The sequence below is a fragment of the Balaenoptera borealis genome (genome assembly GCF_965194805.1).
Source record: "Balaenoptera borealis genome assembly, chromosome: 5".
NCBI lineage: Eukaryota > Metazoa > Chordata > Mammalia > Artiodactyla > Balaenopteridae > Balaenoptera > Balaenoptera borealis.
Window position 1 is genome coordinate 80,478,480 of NC_138862.1, and position 21,644 is coordinate 80,500,123.

At 46.2% G+C, this 21,644-nt stretch overlaps 1 protein-coding gene across 4 annotated transcripts in view; it reads left to right on the forward strand.

Annotated features, from left to right (window-relative positions):
* MASP1 (MBL associated serine protease 1) overlaps positions 1–21,644 on the forward strand; it is a gene marked incomplete at its 5' end in the record, with an annotated part of 59,318 nt that overhangs the window by 23,097 nt on the left and 14,577 nt on the right. For 3 of the 4 annotated variants that reach the window (XM_082393218.1, XM_082393220.1, XM_082393217.1), the window contains 8 exons: positions 1,874–2,051; positions 3,687–3,818; positions 5,983–6,179; positions 8,585–8,732; positions 10,048–10,166; positions 11,142–11,220; positions 17,441–17,578; positions 18,370–18,444. In XM_082393218.1, coding sequence (XP_082249344.1) covers positions 1,874–2,051; positions 3,687–3,818; positions 5,983–6,179; positions 8,585–8,732; positions 10,048–10,166; positions 11,142–11,220; positions 17,441–17,578; positions 18,370–18,444 — 1,066 coding nt within the window. Of the gene's footprint in view, positions 1–1,873; positions 2,052–3,686; positions 3,819–5,982; positions 6,180–8,584; positions 8,733–10,047; positions 10,167–11,141; positions 11,221–13,654; positions 14,355–17,440; positions 17,579–18,369; positions 18,445–21,644 lie in introns of those variants that run through there. The other variant, XM_082393219.1, reaches the window with a different exon arrangement.

The following is a 21,644-nucleotide window of genomic DNA, read 5'->3' on the forward strand; positions in this document are numbered from 1 at the left end:
AGCAAACCAGCTGTGATGTTCAAGGAAGTGACATTTCAGCTGTGTGCAGATAGGCACATTCTATAGCAATAAGTCTGGTGTGAGTTGGGCTAGTATCTGCAGAGAAGAGGAAAAAATAGCAAAGCTATGATCTCATCTTCTGTTTACACTTCAGTTCCCAAAGTTAGTGATTAATTGTCCTTGTGTTTTGTTGCCAGGGCAAATTGTTTTTCTTTAAAACTCCCACTTATTTTAAATAAATAAATCATTAGTTTCAAAACAGAAGTGTCAAATGTTAAGATACTTCTGACATACTAAGATAATGAACAAAACAATGAATTCATTAGAAGCTACTAGAGATAGGCAGCCTTTGAGAACTTTCCTTTGACTTTGAAAGGCAGCAGAAATCATTCTTGGTCAGAGATTTTTCTCATGCATCTTGGTTAAAATACCAATCTAGAGGTTGCAAACAGAAACACTACCTTAAAAGGATCGCGGTAGGTGTAAATGATAGAGTGGTAGGTAGGCCAAGTATTGGTAGTCAAATAAATATACCAACCAGCTCCAACACTGTGCTTCCCAAAGCAAACACACAAATTCGGCTTTAGGCAATCAGTTTAGAATCTCTCCTTGGGTCTCTGAATTTACCCAGGGCCTCAGACTCTTGCAAAGTAGAGAATTCTTTAGCAAATAGGCAATATTTGCATCTGAGTCTTAACACAAATGCAACTATTTCTGGGTGACTCCAGTAGTTTCTGTATTATTAAGACTACCTATTAAATACAGCTCTGATTACGTGTTCCCTTTACTCACAGAATTGAGTCACTTGTTATTATGTCATTCAAGGTCAACTGTAATCTAGTTTCAACTTATTCCTCCAAATATATCTCCTCCGACAATCCCCACAGTCACCCTGGCATCTCATTGTTCTCAGAATAGGTCTTGCACTTTTAGTTCTTAATGACAAATATTTATTGGGTAACTGCTATGTTCTAGGTCCTGCGCCATGCACTGAAGATACATCTATAAAGAAAAGAATCTGAAAAAGAATAGATGCATATATATGTATAACTGAATCACTTTGTTGTACACCTGAAAATAACACATTATTAAGCAACTATACTTCAATAAAAATAATAATAAATAAAAAGCATATGCAATTTTTTTAAAACTTCCATTTCTGATACAGATATTGTATCATTTTATAAATAAAGCTCAGATATATCAATAAACAAGTAATTAATTAAAGTCTCACTCTCTTGCAGCATACATTCTAATGGGGATCCTTCACCTCTCTCTGAGCGCATCCGCAATGAGACACTTGTCACACTGTATGATAGCTCTGTCTCTGTCTGTTTTCCTCCCCCTGAACACTGCCTCCCCGTGACAGCTCTGTGTCTTACTCATCTCCCATCATCCCCACCCCACGCTTTGCTCTGTGGCAGGCACACACTGAATGTTCAACGAATGACTTATATTGTGTATAAACTTTCTTTTCCTGGAAATGTAAGTTCCTGTTGCATATAGAATCTATCTGTGAGATTATCTAGCTCTTCTTATTTATTTATTCTATTATCCAATGTTAAAATTTATTTATTTTAACACTGAGTTATTTTTAACAAATAAGCCATTTTGTTGTCAACAGGAATGACAAATGTCAAGCTACTTCTGATGGACCTAAGCAAAATGAGTGAAACAGTGGCTGGACGGCCACATTGACTTAACCTGTAATGTGTCTTTCCTCAAATCCCAGAATCCCTAAACCCCTTTCTCTGGCTTTCCCAGGCTGCCTGGTCTACTTGTGGGCAGCCCCTCCATCTTTTCTCCTGGAGACCAGCAGAGAAGCTAATTTGGGAAGCTGCTCATCTTGTTCCCTTTCTCTTTGACCCTAAAGGTAGAAACTGAAGACCAGGTGCTGGCAACCTTCTGTGGCAGGGAGACCACAGACACAGAACAGACCCCTGGCCAGGAAGTGGTCCTCTCCCCTGGCTCCTTCATGTCTATCACTTTCCGCTCAGATTTCTCCAACGAGGAGCGATTCACAGGCTTTGATGCCCACTACATGGCTGTGGGTAAGTTAGAGAAGTGGGTGGCTCATGCCCAGGTCTCCCTTTCTCTCTCAAGATTAAAAATGACTTGTGCTCTCTTCTTTAAAATGAACACCTTATACTCACCACATAGATTCTACCAGTAATGTCTTACTGCATTTGCTCTATCACTTATCTATCCATCTATCTATCCTCTATCCATTAATTCATCTTTTTGGATGCATTTCAAAATAAATTGCAGACATCAGTACTCTTCTTCCTAAATACTTTAGCATGCATATTGTTTATCTAATCTATTCACAGTTTTTTCTTTTAATGTAAAATTTACATTCAATGAAATGCACAAATCTTAAGTACATTTAAGTTTTCAAAAATTTATATTTGTGTGTAACACAAACCCCTAAAAAGATGTTGAGCTTTATCATTAACCCAAAAAGTTCCCTTGTGCTCCTTCCCAACTGCAACCTACTCCCACCTCCTTTAGAGGCCACAACTGTCCTGATTTTTTTTCCACCATACATTAGCTTTACCACTTGTAAAACTACATGTAAATGAACACATACCAAATATATTTTGTGAGGTGAGGATTCTTTTACTCAACATAAAGTTTTTGATATTCATTCATGTTGTTGCAATGCATCAGTAATTGTTTCTTTTCCTAGCAGAATAATTTTCTATTGTATGACTATATTGCAATCTATTTATCCATTCTCCTATTGATGGACACCTGGGTTCTATCCATTTTTTGGCTCTCATTAATAAAATTTCTATGAACCTTTTTGTACAAGCCATTTTGTAAACATGTTTTCACTTCTGCTGGGTATATATCTAGGAGCAGAATTGCTGAGTCATAGGGTAGGTGTATGTTTAGTTCTATAAGAAATTGTCAAACTTTTTCCGAAGTGTTTGCACCATTTTGTCTCTCCACCAATGTATGAGAGTTCTGGCTGCTCCTTATCCTCACCAACGTTTGATGTTATCAATTAAAAAATGTTTAACCATTCCATGGGGTATGTAATGGTGCTTCATTATGGTTTTAATTTGCATTTCCCTGGTGCCTAGTGATGCTGAGCATATTTTCATGTGCTTCGTGGCCATTCCTGTATCTTTTGGGAAGAAATACATGTTCCAATTTTTAAACTGGGTTGAGAACATACATCTTTTTATCCTTATATTTCCAATGCCTAGGATAGGGCTTGACCCCCATAGGGACTTAGAAAGAGAGAAGCAGCATGGAGGAGAGGTTAAGAGCCCGGATTCCAGAGCCAGCCCACCTCGATTTGAATGCTGACTCCACCACTTAACTCTTGGTGTGACTTGGAGTAAGTTCTTTAATGGCCCTAAGTCTCAGTTTCATCATCTGTAGAAAGGGGATCATAATGGTCCTGCTTGCTATTATCACAACTGTTAGGGAACAGTGGCACCACCAGGAGTCAGGTTGCCTGGGTTTGAACCAGGCTCTCTGTGATCTTGGGTAAGTCTCCTCATTTGTAAATGGAGGTGATGGCTACTTATGGGCCTTCGGTGAGGCTTAAATGAGGGAATGCAGGAACCGCCCAACACAGTGAGTGGCCCATACTGAGTGCTCTGTAAATGTTGGCTGTTGTCTTCACCGTCACACATGAACTGGTTGACTGAGAGGCTCTACCTGCCCCGCAGATGTGGACGAGTGCACGGAACGGGAGGACGAGGAGCTGTCCTGCGACCACTACTGCCATAACTACATCGGTGGCTACTACTGCTCCTGCCGCTTCGGCTACATCCTCCACACAGACAACAGGACATGCCGAGGTGGGGCCCAGCAGTGATTCTGTGCATCACCATTATGCGCCGTATTTTCCGATAAGATTGGGGAGGCTCAGAGGAAGGACAGATATGCAGTAGGAATGATTTAAAATGAAATCAGAGAGCTGTGCCTCAGATACCACAGGGATAAAGATGCTGAAATGCCCACCAGCCTGGAAGTCGGGTTCAGGTTCTCAGAGGACCGCATTTCAGAAGCCCTAGCCTCTACTCCGTCTTTCTTCCTGGGCAGCAGGAATTTCTGCTCTTTAGTCCCTATTTCCCCTTCTACTGTAAGTAACTGGCCAAGTCAAGGGAAAACCCAGTCCTGAACCATGAACTAGGCTTCACCCACCAGGTCCTTTTTTCCTGCTCTTTCATGGCCCCTCAAGTTCCTCTGTGATAGAGAGAACCTCAGTGCAAGGGAAAGAAGAGGGAAGAGAGGGGCAAAGACAGAGATGGCAAGAAAACGTCCCATTCCTTCTAGCTCCCTTTGCTTTCACCTCTCATCAATGTGCCTTCTCTGCCACAGTCTCCAGGCTGAGGCAGGGGTGGAGAAATAGGAGGACTCAGCCACTTTCCATGAAGACCTCCTGGCTAGCAGGTAATAGCCACATAGGAAAATGGTAAAATGTAATAAGTGCTGTAAAAGAAGTGTGGACATGGTACCATCAGACCTGAGTCTGCACAGAGAAGTGAGCAAGCACTTCTCAGAGATGGTGCCCTTGATGAAGGAGAAAGAACAAGGAAAGGAGGGCACTCCAGGCAGAGAGAACAGCTTCTGCAAACATTCAGAAGCATGACAGAATTTGGAATGTTTGGGGAATTGCCAGTAGATTAGTATGACTGCAAGGTAAGGATCTGTGTTTTAGAAAGGTCACTTGGAAGCTGAGTGAGGGATCATTGGAGGAAGGAAAGGCTGGAAACAAGAATTTTTTTCCTTTCTCCTTCAAAAACTTCTACTTACTTCCAGATAAAACCCTATAGGGCCCATCAGTACAAAGCAGGCACATAGAGGAGTTTTCTTGAAGAAGGTTGTATTTTCCATGGTTTTCATTCAGTAAGTATTTATTGAGTATCTACTATGTGCTGAGTACAGAGGGGCTAAGAATGAGCAATGTTACCCAATCCTGTTTTTCATTTTCACTTCTGCCCCCAGGAGCCTTTTTAAACATTCTCTTCCTAATTGCCTCACCCATGAAATTTTAATACTACAGACATACTGTATATACGCTTATGCACTGTATGTCTATCTGTGCATTATGCATAAAAAAAGTAACAACTCCCCCTCCCAAAGAACCAGTTTTGGCCCCCTTAGGGGTGATATTCTCCCCATGAAAGTGGTTGGTGTAGAAAATGAAAGCTTTGGGATTCAGAAACGACTCTAAACCTTGTTCTGCAGCTCATAGCTGTGGGACTTCAGGTTAGTCACGCCCCCTTTCTGGCCACAGTTTTCTCGTTTACAAATAAGCAGGATAAACAAAGGCTTAGGAAGAATTGTCATGCCAGATCCAGGATGGGTTAGCCCAAGGACAATGGTTCGGTGGCAAACAACAGGGCCTTGGCAGGGCTCAGCCATGGCCAGGATCCAGGACCCTGGGTGCTGGGTTGCAGCTGTGGTGAGGAACAGAGCAGAATCCCTGAGCTCAGGGAACTTACAGTCTAGTGGAGACAGGAAAATCAACTGACAAATATATTTCATACTGGCAAGCAGTGGTCAGCAGCATGAAGAGAAACAAAGCAAGACCAGGGCCAGAGAGTGAGGGTACGTGTGAAGGTCCTGTGTTATATGAGGGATCAAGGAAGGCTTTGAGCAGAGACCCCATGGAGTCCTTGGCTGAGGGGAGAGCAGGACAAAAGAAGACCAGGCTTTCTCCCGGACCACTCCATCTCAGACCCCTCCAGCCCCCCACGAAGACCAGAGAATTTGACAAGAAAGCTTATCACACTCACTGCCTTTGAGTCTTGACTCTGCAAATTACTGGGTGTGTGACCTTGGTTAAATCACTTCCTCTCACTAAACTTCAGTTTCCCCATCTGTAAAATGGGGATAATGACTCCTTCCCCACTTGCCTCTCAGGACCACTGGGAAACTTGTACAGTAGCAGATAAGAAAGGGGTTGCTGTGCCCGTGGGTGTGGTGTGCCACTTTGCTCCGGTGTGTTTCCCACAGTGGAGTGCAGTGACAACCTCTTCACGCAGAGGACTGGCGTGATCACCAGCCCCGACTTCCCCAGCCCTTACCCTAAGAGCTCTGAATGCCTCTACACCATTGAGCTGGAGGAGGGTTTCATGATCAGCCTGCAGTTTGAGGACATTTTCGACATTGAGGACCATCCTGAGGTGTCCTGCCCCTATGACTACATCAAGGTAAGAAGACAGTGGGCATAAGCCCTGGAAATGCTGGAAAATCTTGGATGAACTGGGAAAATTGACATTCATGGCCCTCCCTTCTTCCAGGAGAGGGGGCCAAGCAGATTTCTTCCTAAAAATAATTATTTAAAATAACATCTACCAGCTTAATTGGATCCAGTCTAGGAATCTTCCCTGATCCCAAACTAGCCATTTGCCCACCTGCAAAATCCCTTCTGCCAGGTAACATAACATCATCATGAAGTAACACCAGGGTGAAGGTCACGGGGACCATCTTAGAACTCTGTCTACCACACATCATATCCTGGGAGCTATGCTATGTGCCTTATCCAGGCACGTAACCTCTTGGGGCTTCACTTTTCACCCTTGCCACAGTAAGGCTGGCAAGATGAAGATGTACCCAGGATTATAGAATTCATCAAATGAGGGTTAAAGAGTGCTGGTCCTCAGAGGTGGAAGGAGAAAGAGTTAAAGGCATAGGCAGGACCGGGCCTGGGAGCTGGGAAATCCGGACCAGCCCAGAATGCGTCTTCCCTTCTCTCCATCCCCGATGCCTCCATCTGAGTCCAAACCCTGCTCTCTTCCGGTAAACTGCAAAGCTACCTGGCAGGTTTGCTGGCTTCCACTCTTGCTCTACACGGTCTGCTCTCTCATAGAATCCAGGGTAAACTCTATGAAAGCCAGGTTACATCAAGATTGTATTTGGAGTAAACATAAATTCCTCAACACAATATGGTCCTTGCCTGCCTTTCCAACCTCAAGCCGGGGCAGTCCCTCTGTTCCAGCCCCACTGGCTTCCTTCCTGTTCTTTTATTTATTTATTTATTTTTCATTTTTTTTTAACATCTTTATTGGAGTATAATTGCTTTACAATGGTGTGTTAGTTTCTGCTGTATAACAAAGTGAGTCAGCTATATGTATACATATATCCCCATATCCCCTCCCTCTTGCGTCTCCCTCCCTCCCACCCTCCCTATCCCACCCCTCTAGGTGGTCACAAAGCACCGAGCTGATCTCCCTGTGCTATGCGGCTGCTTCCCACTAGCTATCTATTTTACATTTGATAGTGTATATATGTCCATGCCACTCTCACTTCGTCCCAACTTACCCTTCCTCCTCCCTGTGTCCTCAAGTCTATTCTCTAGTAGGTCTGCATCTTTATTCCTGTCCTGCCCCTAGGTTCTTCATGACCTTTTTTATTTTTTAGATTCCATATATATGTGTTAGCATACGGTATTTGTTTTTCTCTTTCTGACTTACTTCACTCTGTATGACAGACTCTAGGTCCATCCACCTCACTACAAATAACTCAATTTCGTTTCTTTTTATGGCTGAGTAATATTCCATTGTATATATGTGCCACATCTTCTTTATCCATTCATCCGATGATGGACACTTAGGTTGCTTCCATGTCCTGGCTATTGTAGATAGAGCTGCAATGAACATTGTGGTACATGACTCTTTTTGAATTATGGTTTTCTCAGGGTATATGCCCAGTAGTGGGATTGCTGGGTCATATGGTAGTTCCATTTTTAGTTTTTTAAGGAACCTCCATACTGTTCTCCATAGTGGCTGTATCAACTTACATTCCCACAAACAGTGCAGGAGGGTTCCCTTTTCTCCACACCCTCTCCAGCATTTATTGTTTGTACAGATTGCCAACAAACACATGAAAGGATGCTCAGCATCACTTATCATTAGAGAAATGCAAATCCTTCCTGTTCTTGATACTTGCCAGGCTCTTTCCCACCTTTGGCCTCAACCTCCATATAAGCTGTTTTTGCCGCCTGGAAAGTATTCTTCACTCCTCTTCCAATGACAAGCTCCTTCTCATCCTACATATTTCAAATCCAATGTCACCTCCTCAAAGAGGCCTTCCCTGACTTCCTATTTAAAGTTATTATCTATTATATTAATGATGAATTATACAAACTACATAGATTTTACTACATAAATCATAAACATATAGCATATATTTATATTATATATGTACATCATCCTGATTATTTTTATAATGCTTACCACAGCCTGTAATTATTTTGTTTATTATCTATTAGTCTGCCCCAACTAGGCTGCAGGGTCTTTGTGAGCAGAGGCCTTTTCTGTCCTGTGCACGTGGACAGGGCTGTGCTCCTTTCTGAGCCATAATATATTCATCTATGAGCAGAGGATTATTAGCCTGCCTTGTCCACTTCCAGGGTCATTGTAAATTGTAAATGGGAGAGTGGTGAAGGAACCCTTTGGTGAGTGGTAATGCCCACTAAAATTGTGAGTGAACACCATGGGCTCACATCGAAGCTTCCAGAAAACCCCCGGGTGCAGTGTAGAGACAATCCCTGCAGCAGCCACTGCCACTCACACTCAGGTGTGACCCTGCTTTTTCTCTCTCTTGCCCCTCACAGATTAAAACCGGTCAAAAAGTTCTGGGGCCCTTCTGTGGAGAGAAAGCCCCAGAACCCATCAATACCCAGAGCCACAGCGTCCAGATCCTGTTCCGCAGTGACAACTCAGGCGAGAACCGGGGCTGGAGGCTGTTGTACAGGGCAACAGGTAACACGGCCTCTCCCCTTCTGGGTCACACTTGGCTCCCATGCTCAGTCCTCATGGGGCAGTGGCCAGGTGGTGAGGGGGAGCAGGCCTGGGGCTCCTCCGGGGATGTGGCAGAACTCCCAACTCTGCCAGTGAGCAGCTTGGGACCGAGGCAAATTCTCTTTGCTGACTCAGTTTCCCATCTGTAAAATGGGCGCAAGGATAGCAATGATGGTGGGTTTGGACTAGATGTAGATTTCAAAACTGGCTGCACTTCAGAATCACATGAGGAGATTTAAAAAAAAAAAAAACTGTTTCCTGAACTTCACCCTTTCACACTGTGATTCATTGGGCGTGGGGAGGACCCCTCCAGTGCCAGCCCTCCTCACGTCTGGGGCAGGAATTTGGGTGAGAGTCTGTAGCTCAAAATGTTTCACCATGGCCGTTTGCCTCCATGTGTCCCCCAGACTGACAAAGCCCACAGGCCTCATTCCCCACTACCTCAGGGCACCCAGTCCTGGTCCATACCCTGCTGGAGGTATTTGATCCAACGGGCCTGCAGTAACTTGAGGAAGAAGGGGGTAGACATCAGTGACAAGACCACAGCTGTGTGTGACTAATCCAGTTCAGAGACTATCCTGGCCTTGCCTGCATCATCACATTTAGTGCCTGCTTGTGGGGAGAGGCAGGAAGAGGATATTAACAAAGGAGACTTTGTCCAGGAAAGAGGAATCCTATCCAATTTAGCCTTTTGAAGAGAGGGCTCAGGGGCATATAATCACAGTCTCTCTAACACTTTGAAGAATGGTCTTGGGAAGAAAGAGTGGGGTCATCGTGCGTGGCCCAAAAGAGCAAACTATGCCCACTGAGTAAAAATTACAAGGGTATAAATTTCAGTTGAATATGAAAATTCTATTCCTTTAATCAGAGGAGTCTAGTATGAAAGATACAGGTTGGGAAATATCGAGCTCCCTGTCCCTGTAGGAATGCAAATAGATGTCTGAGGTCTACTATAGAAGATGTAAAGGAAACATTAGACAGGAGTTGCACTCAGTGACATTTAATGTCTTTTCCAACCCTGAGTTTTGATGAAATCATCTGGCCAACCACTTCATTTTACAAATGAGGAAATAGAGGTCCATGTTGGAAAGTGACCTGCTCAAGTTTCCAAAGTAAGCCTTCTTCAGGGCCTGGTAGGTCCAGGCCCCCATAGCCTGGGGGTATGTTTTTTGTGTGGCTTTTCCACCTTCATCAGGCCTTGCATTCTAGGGAATGGCCTCTCGTGACCAGACTTTTCTTTGTTTTCTCACCTTCTCCTTTCATTGTTCCCCACCAGGGAATGAGTGCCCCAAGCTGCAGCCTCCTGTCGATGGGAAAATCGAGCCCTTGCAAGCCAAGTACTTTTTCAAAGACCAGGTGCTCGTCAGCTGTGACACAGGCTACCAAGTGCTGAAGGTACAGGGTCCTGCCGGGGGAGGGAGGTCATCCGGGCCAGAGAAATTCTCCAGAGCCTCCCAGGGCAGATGGGCTTCTAGAGCTTGTCCTGGTCCCACCACAGTATTTCCTAGCTTCTCCATAAACCTCCAAACTGCATCAGAATTTCCAGTCTTCTAAAAATTCAAAGTGTGTGTCCCAGACTCTCATTTCTGAAAGTGACACAAAAGTCAGAGCAAAACATCAAAACCATTCAGCCCGATAACCAGTACAAACAACATTAACAAAGTTTGTCAGGCTTCTGGGGGGAACCTGGGAGAGAAGTAGAGATTTTAAAGGTGGCAGGTGGGCATTGCTTGCTCTCTGAAACAGTCGTTCTCCTAGGAACCCCATGGTTAACTTAAAAACAACAACAACAACAACAACAACAAAAATCACCTCCCAACCCCACCTGAGATCAATTCAAGCAGAATCTCTGGGGCGGGGCCCAGTGACTGTTCTCTGTTAAGTTGCCCGGTGAGTCTGATGTGAGCCAAGCTAGTGGACTGCTGCTCTCGGGGAACGATAATCCAAGTGAGGACCCCACGGCATCAGCACATCACTTGTTAGAAATGCAAGGCTGTGGTCCCCAGGCCAGACCCACTGACTCAGAAGGGCCCAGGGACCTGTGCAAAAGCCCTCGGGGACTCAGGGGTACTGCTGCTCACTCAGGTGTGAGAGCCGCTGCTCTGAAGGAGTCACGGGTCCAGGTTTCCCTTCAGGGACAGCCTCCCGGACCCCTTCTTGCACGCAGTCCTGGCCTGTCTCCAGCGTAGGAGCGGGGGGATAGGAATTCAGCATCTGTCTTCCCCTTAGCTTCAAGCCCTTGGAGGCCCACGGTTGGGAAAGCTCAGGGGAGGGCAGCCACCTTTGCTGTTCGAGCTGCTTTCACTGGGGAAAACCCACAAACCCCACCCCTCCTCCTTCTTCCCATACCTTCTTCATGTTTCTTCCCAGGATAATGTGGAGATGGACACGTTCCAGATCGAGTGTCTGAAGGATGGGACATGGAGTAACAAGATTCCCACCTGTAAAAGTAAGAACACACCATCGGTTGATTATAAGGATCATGAGCCCCCCAGCACGGGTGGGATCCGAGCAGAGCCCACACAAGGGGGGAATCCTGGCAGATACACTCTGAGCGCGTTAGGGGGGAATTCCACAGACACATCGGGGTTGGACAAAAGTTTATTAATGTTTCTTTCAGCAATAAGATGTTAGTATTCCAAAAGGACCCTGTGGGTCCCAGTTTGTTTTCTAAATACTAATTTTACCTCTGCCTGCATACAGGTTGCCAAATTTGCTAAAGGAATAGCTTGTTTCCAGGTTCGAAACTAGCTCTGGCAATTGCTAACTCAGGAAACTATTTTGGCACTGGTGCCCAGAGCCCAGTGACCTTGCCAGTCTTTACGTGGCCATCAGCTATATCCACTGTCTCCTGGGACAGCTCATGAGCTGGGGCTGTGCAGGAAGGGCTGTGTGGTCAACACAGTGAACCTACGTGAAGCAGGGGGTCCAGTTCTGCACTGGTTCTTGGGACCCGGAGTTCTTGCCTTGGCTCTGCTCCTAACCCACGCTGTGACCAGGGACAAGATCCTTCACCTCAGCTATAAAGATTTTGGATTAGCTTTAACATTCTAGAATATATCCCACTGGCTCGGAAATAATGTAATCCATATAAATCACCTAGTGAGCTTTGTAAAAATACAAATCACCAACCACCACGCCCTCTGCCCCTAACCAGGTGATTTCAATGCAAGACTTGTAAGGACCACAATTTTAGAAAACTTATCTGTGGCAACGGTGATGAGAGGAGGCCTGACGACAGAGAGGGAAGGAGAAAAGAGGGAGGGAGGGAAGGAGGATATATTTTCGAATGGAGAGGTGAGAAGTCAAGAATTAGGGTGGGTCCTGCCCAGCCCCATTTCATGACCTCATATAAACTTTAGAGTGTTGTCCTCTTCCCTTCTACTAAATGGCTCGGGTCCAGTAGGCAGGCAGATCCACTCCCACTGCCCCAAGGGGACACTGTCAGGGTGGTGCTCCCTTGAGGCAAATCCCAGGCATAATTTTGGAGCAGAAAGTGCTTGTTTTCAATTTTCTTTTCTATATGATGAAGAGGCTGGAGCCCAGTGTGGGAAATGGGTGCACTTTATGGCTGCAACAAAAGGTCTCAACAGACATTTACTGGACGCCTGTGCAGAGGTCCACAGGGACTTCAGATGGAAAAAATAAGGCCCAGGCATTGAAGAACTAAATGCCAACACACACGTCTGCCACCTCCTCCAACACGTGGCTCGTGTGTGGTGCTGTGACTAAGTTCTGGGTGAAGCACTTTGCAGAACAGGACAAGGAGGCGCTCTGAAGGACAAGGCAGAGGATGAGGGGTAGAGAGGACAGAATGTTGCTTTGGAGACAGGAAGTTCTAGATTCAAAGCCAGACTCCACCAGTTAAATAGGCATGAGCAGTTGACTGAGACTCATTTGGCCTGAGTTTCCTGCCTTCTTGATTGTTCTGTGGACTGAGTTAATGTACGTATCACACCCATGGAGCACCAGGAATAAGTAAAAGCTCAGTAAAAGCTTGTTTCTTTCCCCTACCCAACCCCCTCATAGGAAGAGGTTTGGTTTCTCTCATTCATACGCTTGGAAAGTAGGAAACGTTGGTAATAATTTTTTGTCCCTGATGAAACACACACTTTTTATTGATAGAGTAAGGCACTAATGTATCTGCTGGTGCTCTTTTATGTGACGTATGCTAGTATACAAAGGTATGCTGTCATTTTGTACTAAAGAAAAGAGGAATTTTTCCTCCCTAATATGGCCTGGTTCTCCCAGCATAGCCTGAGTCAGGACTATTAGACTCCCCACTCAGACACACCCGGCATGTCTGCTTGTTCACTGAGTAGGTACTTACTGAGTACTTTTGTCCCAGGCATGTGCTGGGTCCTAGGCGAGATGCAAAAAAGACAAAAAAGACTGAGAAGTTGTGAGTCCCCAGGGACTGTGGGGAAAGGGGTTGGGAACAGACAGGAAGTGTGCGTGTGCAGTGAAGAAACTTGCACCAAAACAGGAAGTGGGAATTATGGGCTGTGGTTCTGGCCCTGCTGGGTGACCCCAAACAAGTCCTGCTCCACTCTGATGCCATCTGCCAAATGAGGGTTTGGACCAGATGAATGCAAAGCTTGCTCCACGGGCAGAATGTTATCATTGCCATGAGCCAGGATTTATGACTGTGCAAATTCTCAGAATGGTACGCATTCCACAATCCCAAGCTGTCCTTCACACTGGCTGTACCTACACTATGCATTCTTAATCGATTCTGGTGGAGTGATTTCTGTATTTCCTGCAGAAACTGTTTCTGCTTTGCTTGCTAATTTTTCTTTCTCTTCTTTTTCTCTCTCCCTCCTTCTCTCTGCTTCCTTTCTCTTTACCTCCTGACCCCTCTTTGATCTTCATCATGGTGGCAGAAACGGAAATGGATGTGGAGAGCGAACCTGAGTCAGAGCAAGTGGCAGAGTGAATGGCGGGACCCCACACAGTGCAGACATCCAGGAATGGACCACTCACAAGACCCCTGGGTCCCAGAGCTCCTCCATCCCTCCCCATCCTGCCAACACTCCATTTCCCATTTCAGTGCGGATTAGAATGGATGCTGAACAAGGCAACACAGGCCTAAGCAGCTGAAACCGCGGCGTATATAACAACTCTCCTTTTGAGGGTTCACCCATCATACAAACATTATGCTGAAAAGATAATGAAAAGATAATGGGGGATTTTTTTTTTTAGCACTTCTATGTGGACTATACTCTTCTCAAAGGAAAAATGGCTTTCATTCTAGAGACATTCACATGGTCTTAGGTGGACCAGGTCAAAGTGGGCCCTGATTTCCACTCCACACTTCAAGTTTAAATGGGCCAGAATGCCTGTGGCTTTATGACTTTAATATTTGTCCCCATTGCTACTTTCTTAACAACCATGAGTAGGTGAAACTAACAATAACTCATATAGCATGGATTTTTAGAAAACCTAGACCTATTCTCATGCCCAGGAGTTTCTCTTCCACCTATACCTAACACAGGGCTGAAATTCCATCATCAGAAGATCTTTCCTCTGGAGTTTACAAACTTTGCATTTCTGAAAATTCCCTAATTAAAGTTTTTCAAAAGATAGGTATCACGCTTGAAAGCAGCAGTCCTCAGCTCTGGTGCCATGGGACATCAATGGGTCATAAATAATGAGAAAGAAAGGGCTGTGGAGGGTGGGAATCTCTGCTTCAGCCTGAACAAAATCTGGGTAGACATATCAGAGCACCCCTGCATTACATTGTGACTGCTCAGTCTATTTGCTGATTGAATGGCCTCTTGATGAAGGCAGAATCCTGCAAAGTCAGACAATGAATGGTCCGGAGACTGCAGCACCATCCTAGGTCAAGGGTACCCTTGAGAGAGGAGATGGGGCAATCACTAAAGATAAGCATCAGTTGAATCAATATTTTTAAGACCACAAAGTATAACAGGTCTTGTACTCAATGTGAGAGAGGGGATCGTAATTTAGACAGAAGATATGATATAAACCCAAATAATTGCAGTACCAGGCAACTTAAGATACATGCCTCAGAGAGCAGTGAATAAAGGGCCATGCAAGGAGAAATGAGGAAGCAGCCCTATCCAATTAGAAGAATGAGAAAAGCCTTTCCAGAAGCAGCGATGTTCGATCAAGGCCTGGAGGGCGGCCAGAGCATGAACCACAGGATTTCCTATGTAGGGAAAGCAGCAGCACAGTGAGGGGTGTGTGACGCTGGAGTGCAAGGGCACCACAGGAGAGACGAAGATGAAAGTGGGGTGGGGCAGGTCAGGGGCATCCCTGGGACCTGAGGGCCAGGTGAGCTGATTGTGTGTGGTTCCCTAGGAAGCCCCAAGACTGTGTCAGTGTATCCTCAGGGCGGCAGGTCAAGAAAGACATGTCTGAAGGAAAGTAAATGGCAGGAAGAGTGACAGTGGAGACAGAGTGTGGGTGGCACAACCCAACCCAGAGACTGATGAGAATGGGAGGCCAGAGGAAAGGGGAAAGAAAGAGCGTTTTGATCCCAGAGTGTGGAAGTGGCCAGACACACTTTAGAGAAGATGATGAGACCCTTTCCCAAGCAAAGAAGATGGACTAACTGAGGAAGCAGGGTCTGGATCTAGCATCTTGGATTGTGGCAGGCAGAACTCAAAGGGCCTTCCAAAAGGGAAGCTGTCTCTAGGTCCCAGAGACACATGGCTCCTTGCCTGCCAGTGTAGACTTGGGGAAAAGGTTCACCTCTTCCCCACTCACTATACCCAAGCTGAAATGACCCTCTATTTTCCACTATCTGTCACCCCCTGTGTCTGGTTGTAAAACCAGCTTCATCAGCGGGCAAAGTTACTTCTCTGGAGTAAAGTGAAAGCAGGCCCTCCGTCCAGACAATCTCTCTGCACCGGTGCTGGCTGCGTACAGGCTCTCAATGGCCTGACCACCTAGCCATGTCTACGACTGACCCTGGAATCCTCCACCCAGAACTAGGTATTAGGTCTTGAGGATAATTTGGGCAAAATAAATTGCTAGACCGAAGTTAAGGGACTCAAGAGTAATACAAAGATCCAGGCACTAATCAATGGTATTTCCTAAAAAAGGAAGAAAAATCTGCTTAGAGACTCTGCAGGAAAATACTTTTAAAATTGTTTATAGCTTTAGATAGTAAATAGTATTGCCTCTTGTTATCATAGTGCTGACCCTTACATGCTTTCTCCTCAGAGTAGAAGGGTGTCTCTACCTTTGGGAGATCAAAACAAATGGGAGCGATTTGTCCAGGGGGATTGGAGGCCAGGAAACAACACTAGCCAGTTCTCTTGGCGTTTGCCTTCCTTGTAGACAGGAGGTACCTACCTGCTTTTACTCCCATGCTTCATCCCTCTCCTCCACCCTGAAGGGTCTTAGAGAATCCTCTGTATTTTCAGTTAGATAACTCTCTGTTCAATCAAAAGTATAAATTTGGAGTCCCAAATTTAAAAATCACAACTTCTGAATAGCGTCTCAGAGGTAAATTGCCCCTATCTCTGTTTCCCGAGGTGACCAGGTAAAATTCAGGAGGAGGGAAACTCTGGCTTTAGAATATGATCCTCTGAAATTATCAGAAGATGGACAGCTAATGTCCACCATTACCCAGCTAATATTGATTACAAGCCGCTGTCACTAGAAAACAGATCCTAAGGACCGTGAGTCTGGTTTACTTAAAAAACACTGAGTTTAAGGTCAGGTCTAGTTCTCTGACTGTAACTCACTCTGTGACCTTAGACCAGTCAAGTCTCCCCTCTGGGCTCATCTGTAGGTAAAGATCATGTTCTAGGTTGCCTGACTTCAGGTTCCTTTCCACCTGCGAAGTTCTCAGTCCTCTGGGATTCTTCAATTCTGGCAGAGGCTGTTTGAACTAAGATGAGGATTTCCTTAGAAATGAGCACCATCTTCTAACAAAGGCCCCTGAAGAGACATAGACAAATTGGGTCCTCAGCCCCTGACCTGGCTCCTGGCAGACTCGTGCTGGCGCCTCCCCTAAGACTTGGCTGGACTGGCAGGCTCTCCTAAGACCACCTCCGAGGAGCAGGCATCTTTGGTCTTGCCCTACAGCCAGCCCCAATGTCCAGCCACCGACAACCAGAGAAAATGAGTAGGTGAAGAATAAAAGTTGGTCCCTCCTGACCCCCCTTCTGCCTTCTGTGCCTGCAGAGAGCCAGCAGGGTGCGGCTGTGTACTCATGCAGGAGCTGGGTTTCTTTTTGTTTGTTTGTTTTTATGCCAAGCTCCAAAGTGAGCACAATAATTGCTCTTACTCAGCATGTGGTTGGGTCTGGAAGAACTGAAGGTTCTTTGGTTCATGTGAGCCAGAATGTTCTCACTGAGACATGGGCTTCATGCTTGGACAGAAGAGGATAAGAGGATTGCACAATAGAACTGGAAGTCAAGGAAAGGGCCCTGGTGGGGAGAAGACTGGGATCTGCTTGAATCTCAGCAGACCTGCCCCTGCCCTGGAATTGACACCAGGCCAGGTGAGTTGACCACACAGTACTCATAGATGGGAGAGACCCCAAATGCAGGGCCACCATTTGCATAGCCTATAACGTTGCTCTCTGGAGTTGTGTGCAGTGTACAAGCTGCACATCGTATGAGACATGCACCAGATGGCCCCAAGAAGAAGAGGAAGGGGTGATTGAGGGGTCTCACTCTCTTCTCTCTCAGTTGTGGACTGTGGAGCCCCGGCAGAGCTGGAAAACGGGCTGGTCACATTTTCCACCAGAAACAACCTTACCACATACAAATCTGAGATCAGATACTCCTGCCAGCAGCCCTACTACAAGATGCTGCATAGTATCACAGGTGAGCCTTCCACGCTAAACCAGCCCACTCCCTCCTCGCACGCTTCAGGTCTCAGGGTTAGGCTGGGGGCTGAAACAGCCAGTCTGTTGGTCATGGTTTGGGAGGAATTGGGAAGAGAAACCCTTGGAGACATGCCTCACCTCTCCCTGCCTCAGGCCTGCACCCCGAGTTAGGCTGCATGACATCCCCGTACCCACACAGACATACAGCCTCTGGCAGAGAAGGAACCCTCAAGGAGATGTGAAGGCCAGTCAGTTCTGCTTCCACCACAGACTAGCATTAAGAAAATTCTCCTAATTTCTCAAAGCCTCCAAGTCCTCCTTCCAGAAGGGGAATAGTGGTAGTGCTCACAGAGCTAGCATAAGCCTCATGAGATGGTGGGCACAAGTGTGGTTTATGAAAGGGTTTGTTAAGTGGAGAAGCGGGGGCAGGGGAAGTGCGCCACAGAGAGCTGTGTGACTAATGATGAGAGGTGCCTTCCAGGGGCTGGGCGGGGCCTTGACAGGCAGGAGTCAGATTGCTCAGAGCCTTGGACACTGTACTGAAGAGCATCCTGTTTATTTTTGAGGCCAGTGGGGAGCTATTGTGATTTTGAGCAGAGATGAAACGATTCCCAGTTTAGAAACATGCTTCAAGTTGCAGACAGGACTGGCTCAGAGAGAACGGCATCAGAAAGACTCTTTGGAAGACTTGCAATGATCCACAACAGAGGAGTTAAAAACCCGGATCTATTTTCCATGTGTTATAAATCACCTATGTTCTTCTTCTTCAACCTTTTCTCCCTCTCCCAGATGTATATACGTGTTCTGCCCAAGGAGTCTGGATGAATGAAGTCCTGGGGAGAAGCCAGCCCACCTGCCTGCCAGGTACCTCACCCTCAAGTTCTCTGCCTCAAGGTCTCCCACGCCAGGCCCTCGGGCCACAGGTGCTCTGGCTGTTAATGGAGTAAGGGGTTGGGGGGGTCATGATGCTTCGATTGATTTTTAAGAGATAACGTCAGAAGGTCAAAGGTCAGAAAAGCCTAGCCTCACATCTTCTCAAACCAACCAGCCTCTATGTTCAACCTGTTCTGTCACACCAGGAGACTTCTTGCCTCTTCTCTCTGCAGTTCTGCACCCTTCCCACCAGGTTTTTCATCCCACACAGTTGGTGTTTGCACTGGCTGTGCACCAGGAAAAGTGAGAAAGTAGACACCTTGTCCTCAAGCACTCACTGTGTTTCAGAGGAGGTGGAAATCAGACAAATACCAAATGACCATAGGACAGAGCAACAAGTTCTTCCAAAGAGCAATGCGCTCAAGTCTTAGTGACTGCTACCTCCCCCAAGCCTGTCTACTGACCCCACTTTAAAACGAACAAAGAACGTAGTAGTAATAGGAAATGTCCCTGGCCATCACAGCTGCTACGAGTTCCCAGAGAAGGAAGAAATTCCTGCATGTAGTTGTCTGGGAGTAAAGGGATGGGGACTGGTTAGGAAGACTTCACTTAAGAGGGCTTTAAGTCTAAGAAAGAACGCAAAGAATTCGTGAGGAGCTGAAACAGGGGAAAGGCCAACCCGTCCACACTCCGCTGATCCCCATCATCTCAGGTAGGCTTAGCCAGGAGCACACCCAGGGGCCATGGCTGGAGAAGCCTCAGAGAAGATGGGGAATGGTGGCGCTCTGGCAAACTGGAGGCCAAACCCCCATTTTGCTAAAATACTAGGGGGGCCAAAGAAAACGGCACTGCAGGTGGATTCCATCCCGGGCAGCCATGTTGCGGTGTCTAGAAGGGGAGGAGGCACTGAGCTGGGAGTCATGGGCCCAGGTCTTGGTCCCACTTTTGTCTTTTCCTAATTGCAAGCTTTGGTAGATAACCTCACCTCTCTCGGGCTAGAATTTCATACCTCAGAAGCCAGGGAGCAGGACCAGGTGATCCCTGACATTCTATGACTCTTAATGGTCATCGTCCTCTAGATTCATACAAAGCATCTTGGATACAATGAGTCATGAAATTCTTTTAACACCTGGTATTGAGCAGAACATCGTGTATCATTGGACCAGGCCAGAGAATTCTAAATTCTCCCCCACTAAAACACTGAGATTGAACCCAAAGGCAAGCCAGAATGGAGAAAGCCATTTCATCTGGCATCATAATATCCCACCTTTCCAAGGAAACTGTTAAGAAAATATTATTTGCCCCTTATTTTACACATGAGAAAACTAAGGATCAGGGAGGTGTAATGATTCATCCAGGGTTACCTACAAAAAGTTAGAGGCAGAACTGGAAGATGGACCCAAGACTTTTGATGTCGACACAAGCAATGCTGAGCCGTTCGTGACTGTGCCATCCTCATGAACCCAGAGTTCTCGAATATCACATTTCTGTTTTTAGGGCCCTCCCTCAGTACCTCCAGTCTTCTAGAGCCCAAATCTGACTTCAGCACAGCTGAAGATCTAGTATTTCAAGGTGAATCCTTTGCCTCAGGAAAGACTGGATGGAGAACGGTAGCAGCCTAAAAGAATGGCCCCATTTCAATGAGCACTCTCAAAGGCTTGCTGCATCATTCAACCTCTTGAAAGGACAAGAGCATATCAAGAAGAAAAACAGACTTTAGTGGAAAAAAATGAAGCCAGAGTCCAAAGAAACAGGCTCCATTTCTGGCTCTGCCACTAATGACTTTGAGTATGTCACTTGCCTTCTTTGAACCTCAAGTTTTCCATCTGTAAATTAGCTGTTCTCCAAGCTTCCCCCGCTCAGACACTCTGTGACCTGGAGTATGCCACTGGCACCTTCGTGGGAAAAAGGCACCATTCAGTGCTGGCTTTGCTGTGACCATGGACTGAGCCACAGACATGTCCCTCACCAGATGAGGGCCTATGAGCACTCAATGAGCTGTTTTGCAGGGCCAGTCACAGACCTGCCTGGAGAAGTCACTTTGTAGGCTGCTGCTTATAATTGGGAGTCTGGCCTTCAGCTCTGAAAGGCCTGCCACAGACAGTTAGCAAAAACCAGCTCACGTCTGGCCTGGGGTGAACAGCAGGGTGCCTCAGGATCACGTAAGAAGCATTTGGTATCCAGAAGAAGAGCATCTGAAAAGCATTAGGTTGCTGGAAGCCTGACCTCTCAGAGTTGCCAAGAAAACTCAAATGCTCCTTGGTCTTTAAAGGACTGCTGAAAGTATTCCAGGCCAAGGGGTGTAGCCTGGCAATTTGCAACCAGGAGGAGGTCCACGCTCATACCAGGCTTAGCCCCCAGACCTAAGCACCCTGCTGGGAGGGGCCCTTGGGAGCTTGTTCTTAGGCAGCGGGGGGCTGGTTCTGAAGACCCTCTGCTCATGGGCCAAAGGTGTTTGGCTACAGGAGGCTGGTGGTGCGTGTGCATGCTCGGGGTACAACTCGGTAGAACGAAGTTTGATCAGACCTTTCTTCTTTCCCTGAAGGTACTACAGGGTTCCCGGGTGCAATGATGGGTAGAGCAGAGCCTATGCATCATTGCTTGTAGATTATGCCACCTTTCCCTAACCTTGGATGCCCTGGGCATCCCTTCACATCATGTGTCCTTTAGGCCAGAGAAGAAAATCTTTATATGTAATGAGGCACTGTGGGATACAGGGATAAGACATTCATCTTAGAATCTAGTTAAGCCCTGCTACTCAACTTAATAGCAATGTGACTTTGGGCTAGTCATTTAACCTCTGAAGAGTTCTACTCACCTATAAAACGGGGGTGACCAGGGCAAATGAAATAAAAATCAAAGGAATTTGGAATTTTAAGGATCCTTGGAGATCATATTGACCAACTGCCTTATTTAGCAGATCAAAAATTGAAATCCAGAGAAGGAAATTTCCTTACCCAGAGTAACACAGGACAGAGGAGAGAAAAGCCAGTTCAAGGCCCCAGGTGTCTCAGTTCCCGGTCCAGTGTTTGCTGTGACCTGCTAGACAGTATTTTAATTTCCTTCCGTCTCTCAAAGCCATTGACCTGTGGTTTTCAGAAGTTTTCTAAGTACCTACAGCATGGACCACATCTGGGTTCTGAGATGGCTTTCTAGGGAAGAAAGGGGCAAAGTGACCACTGCTAGAGATA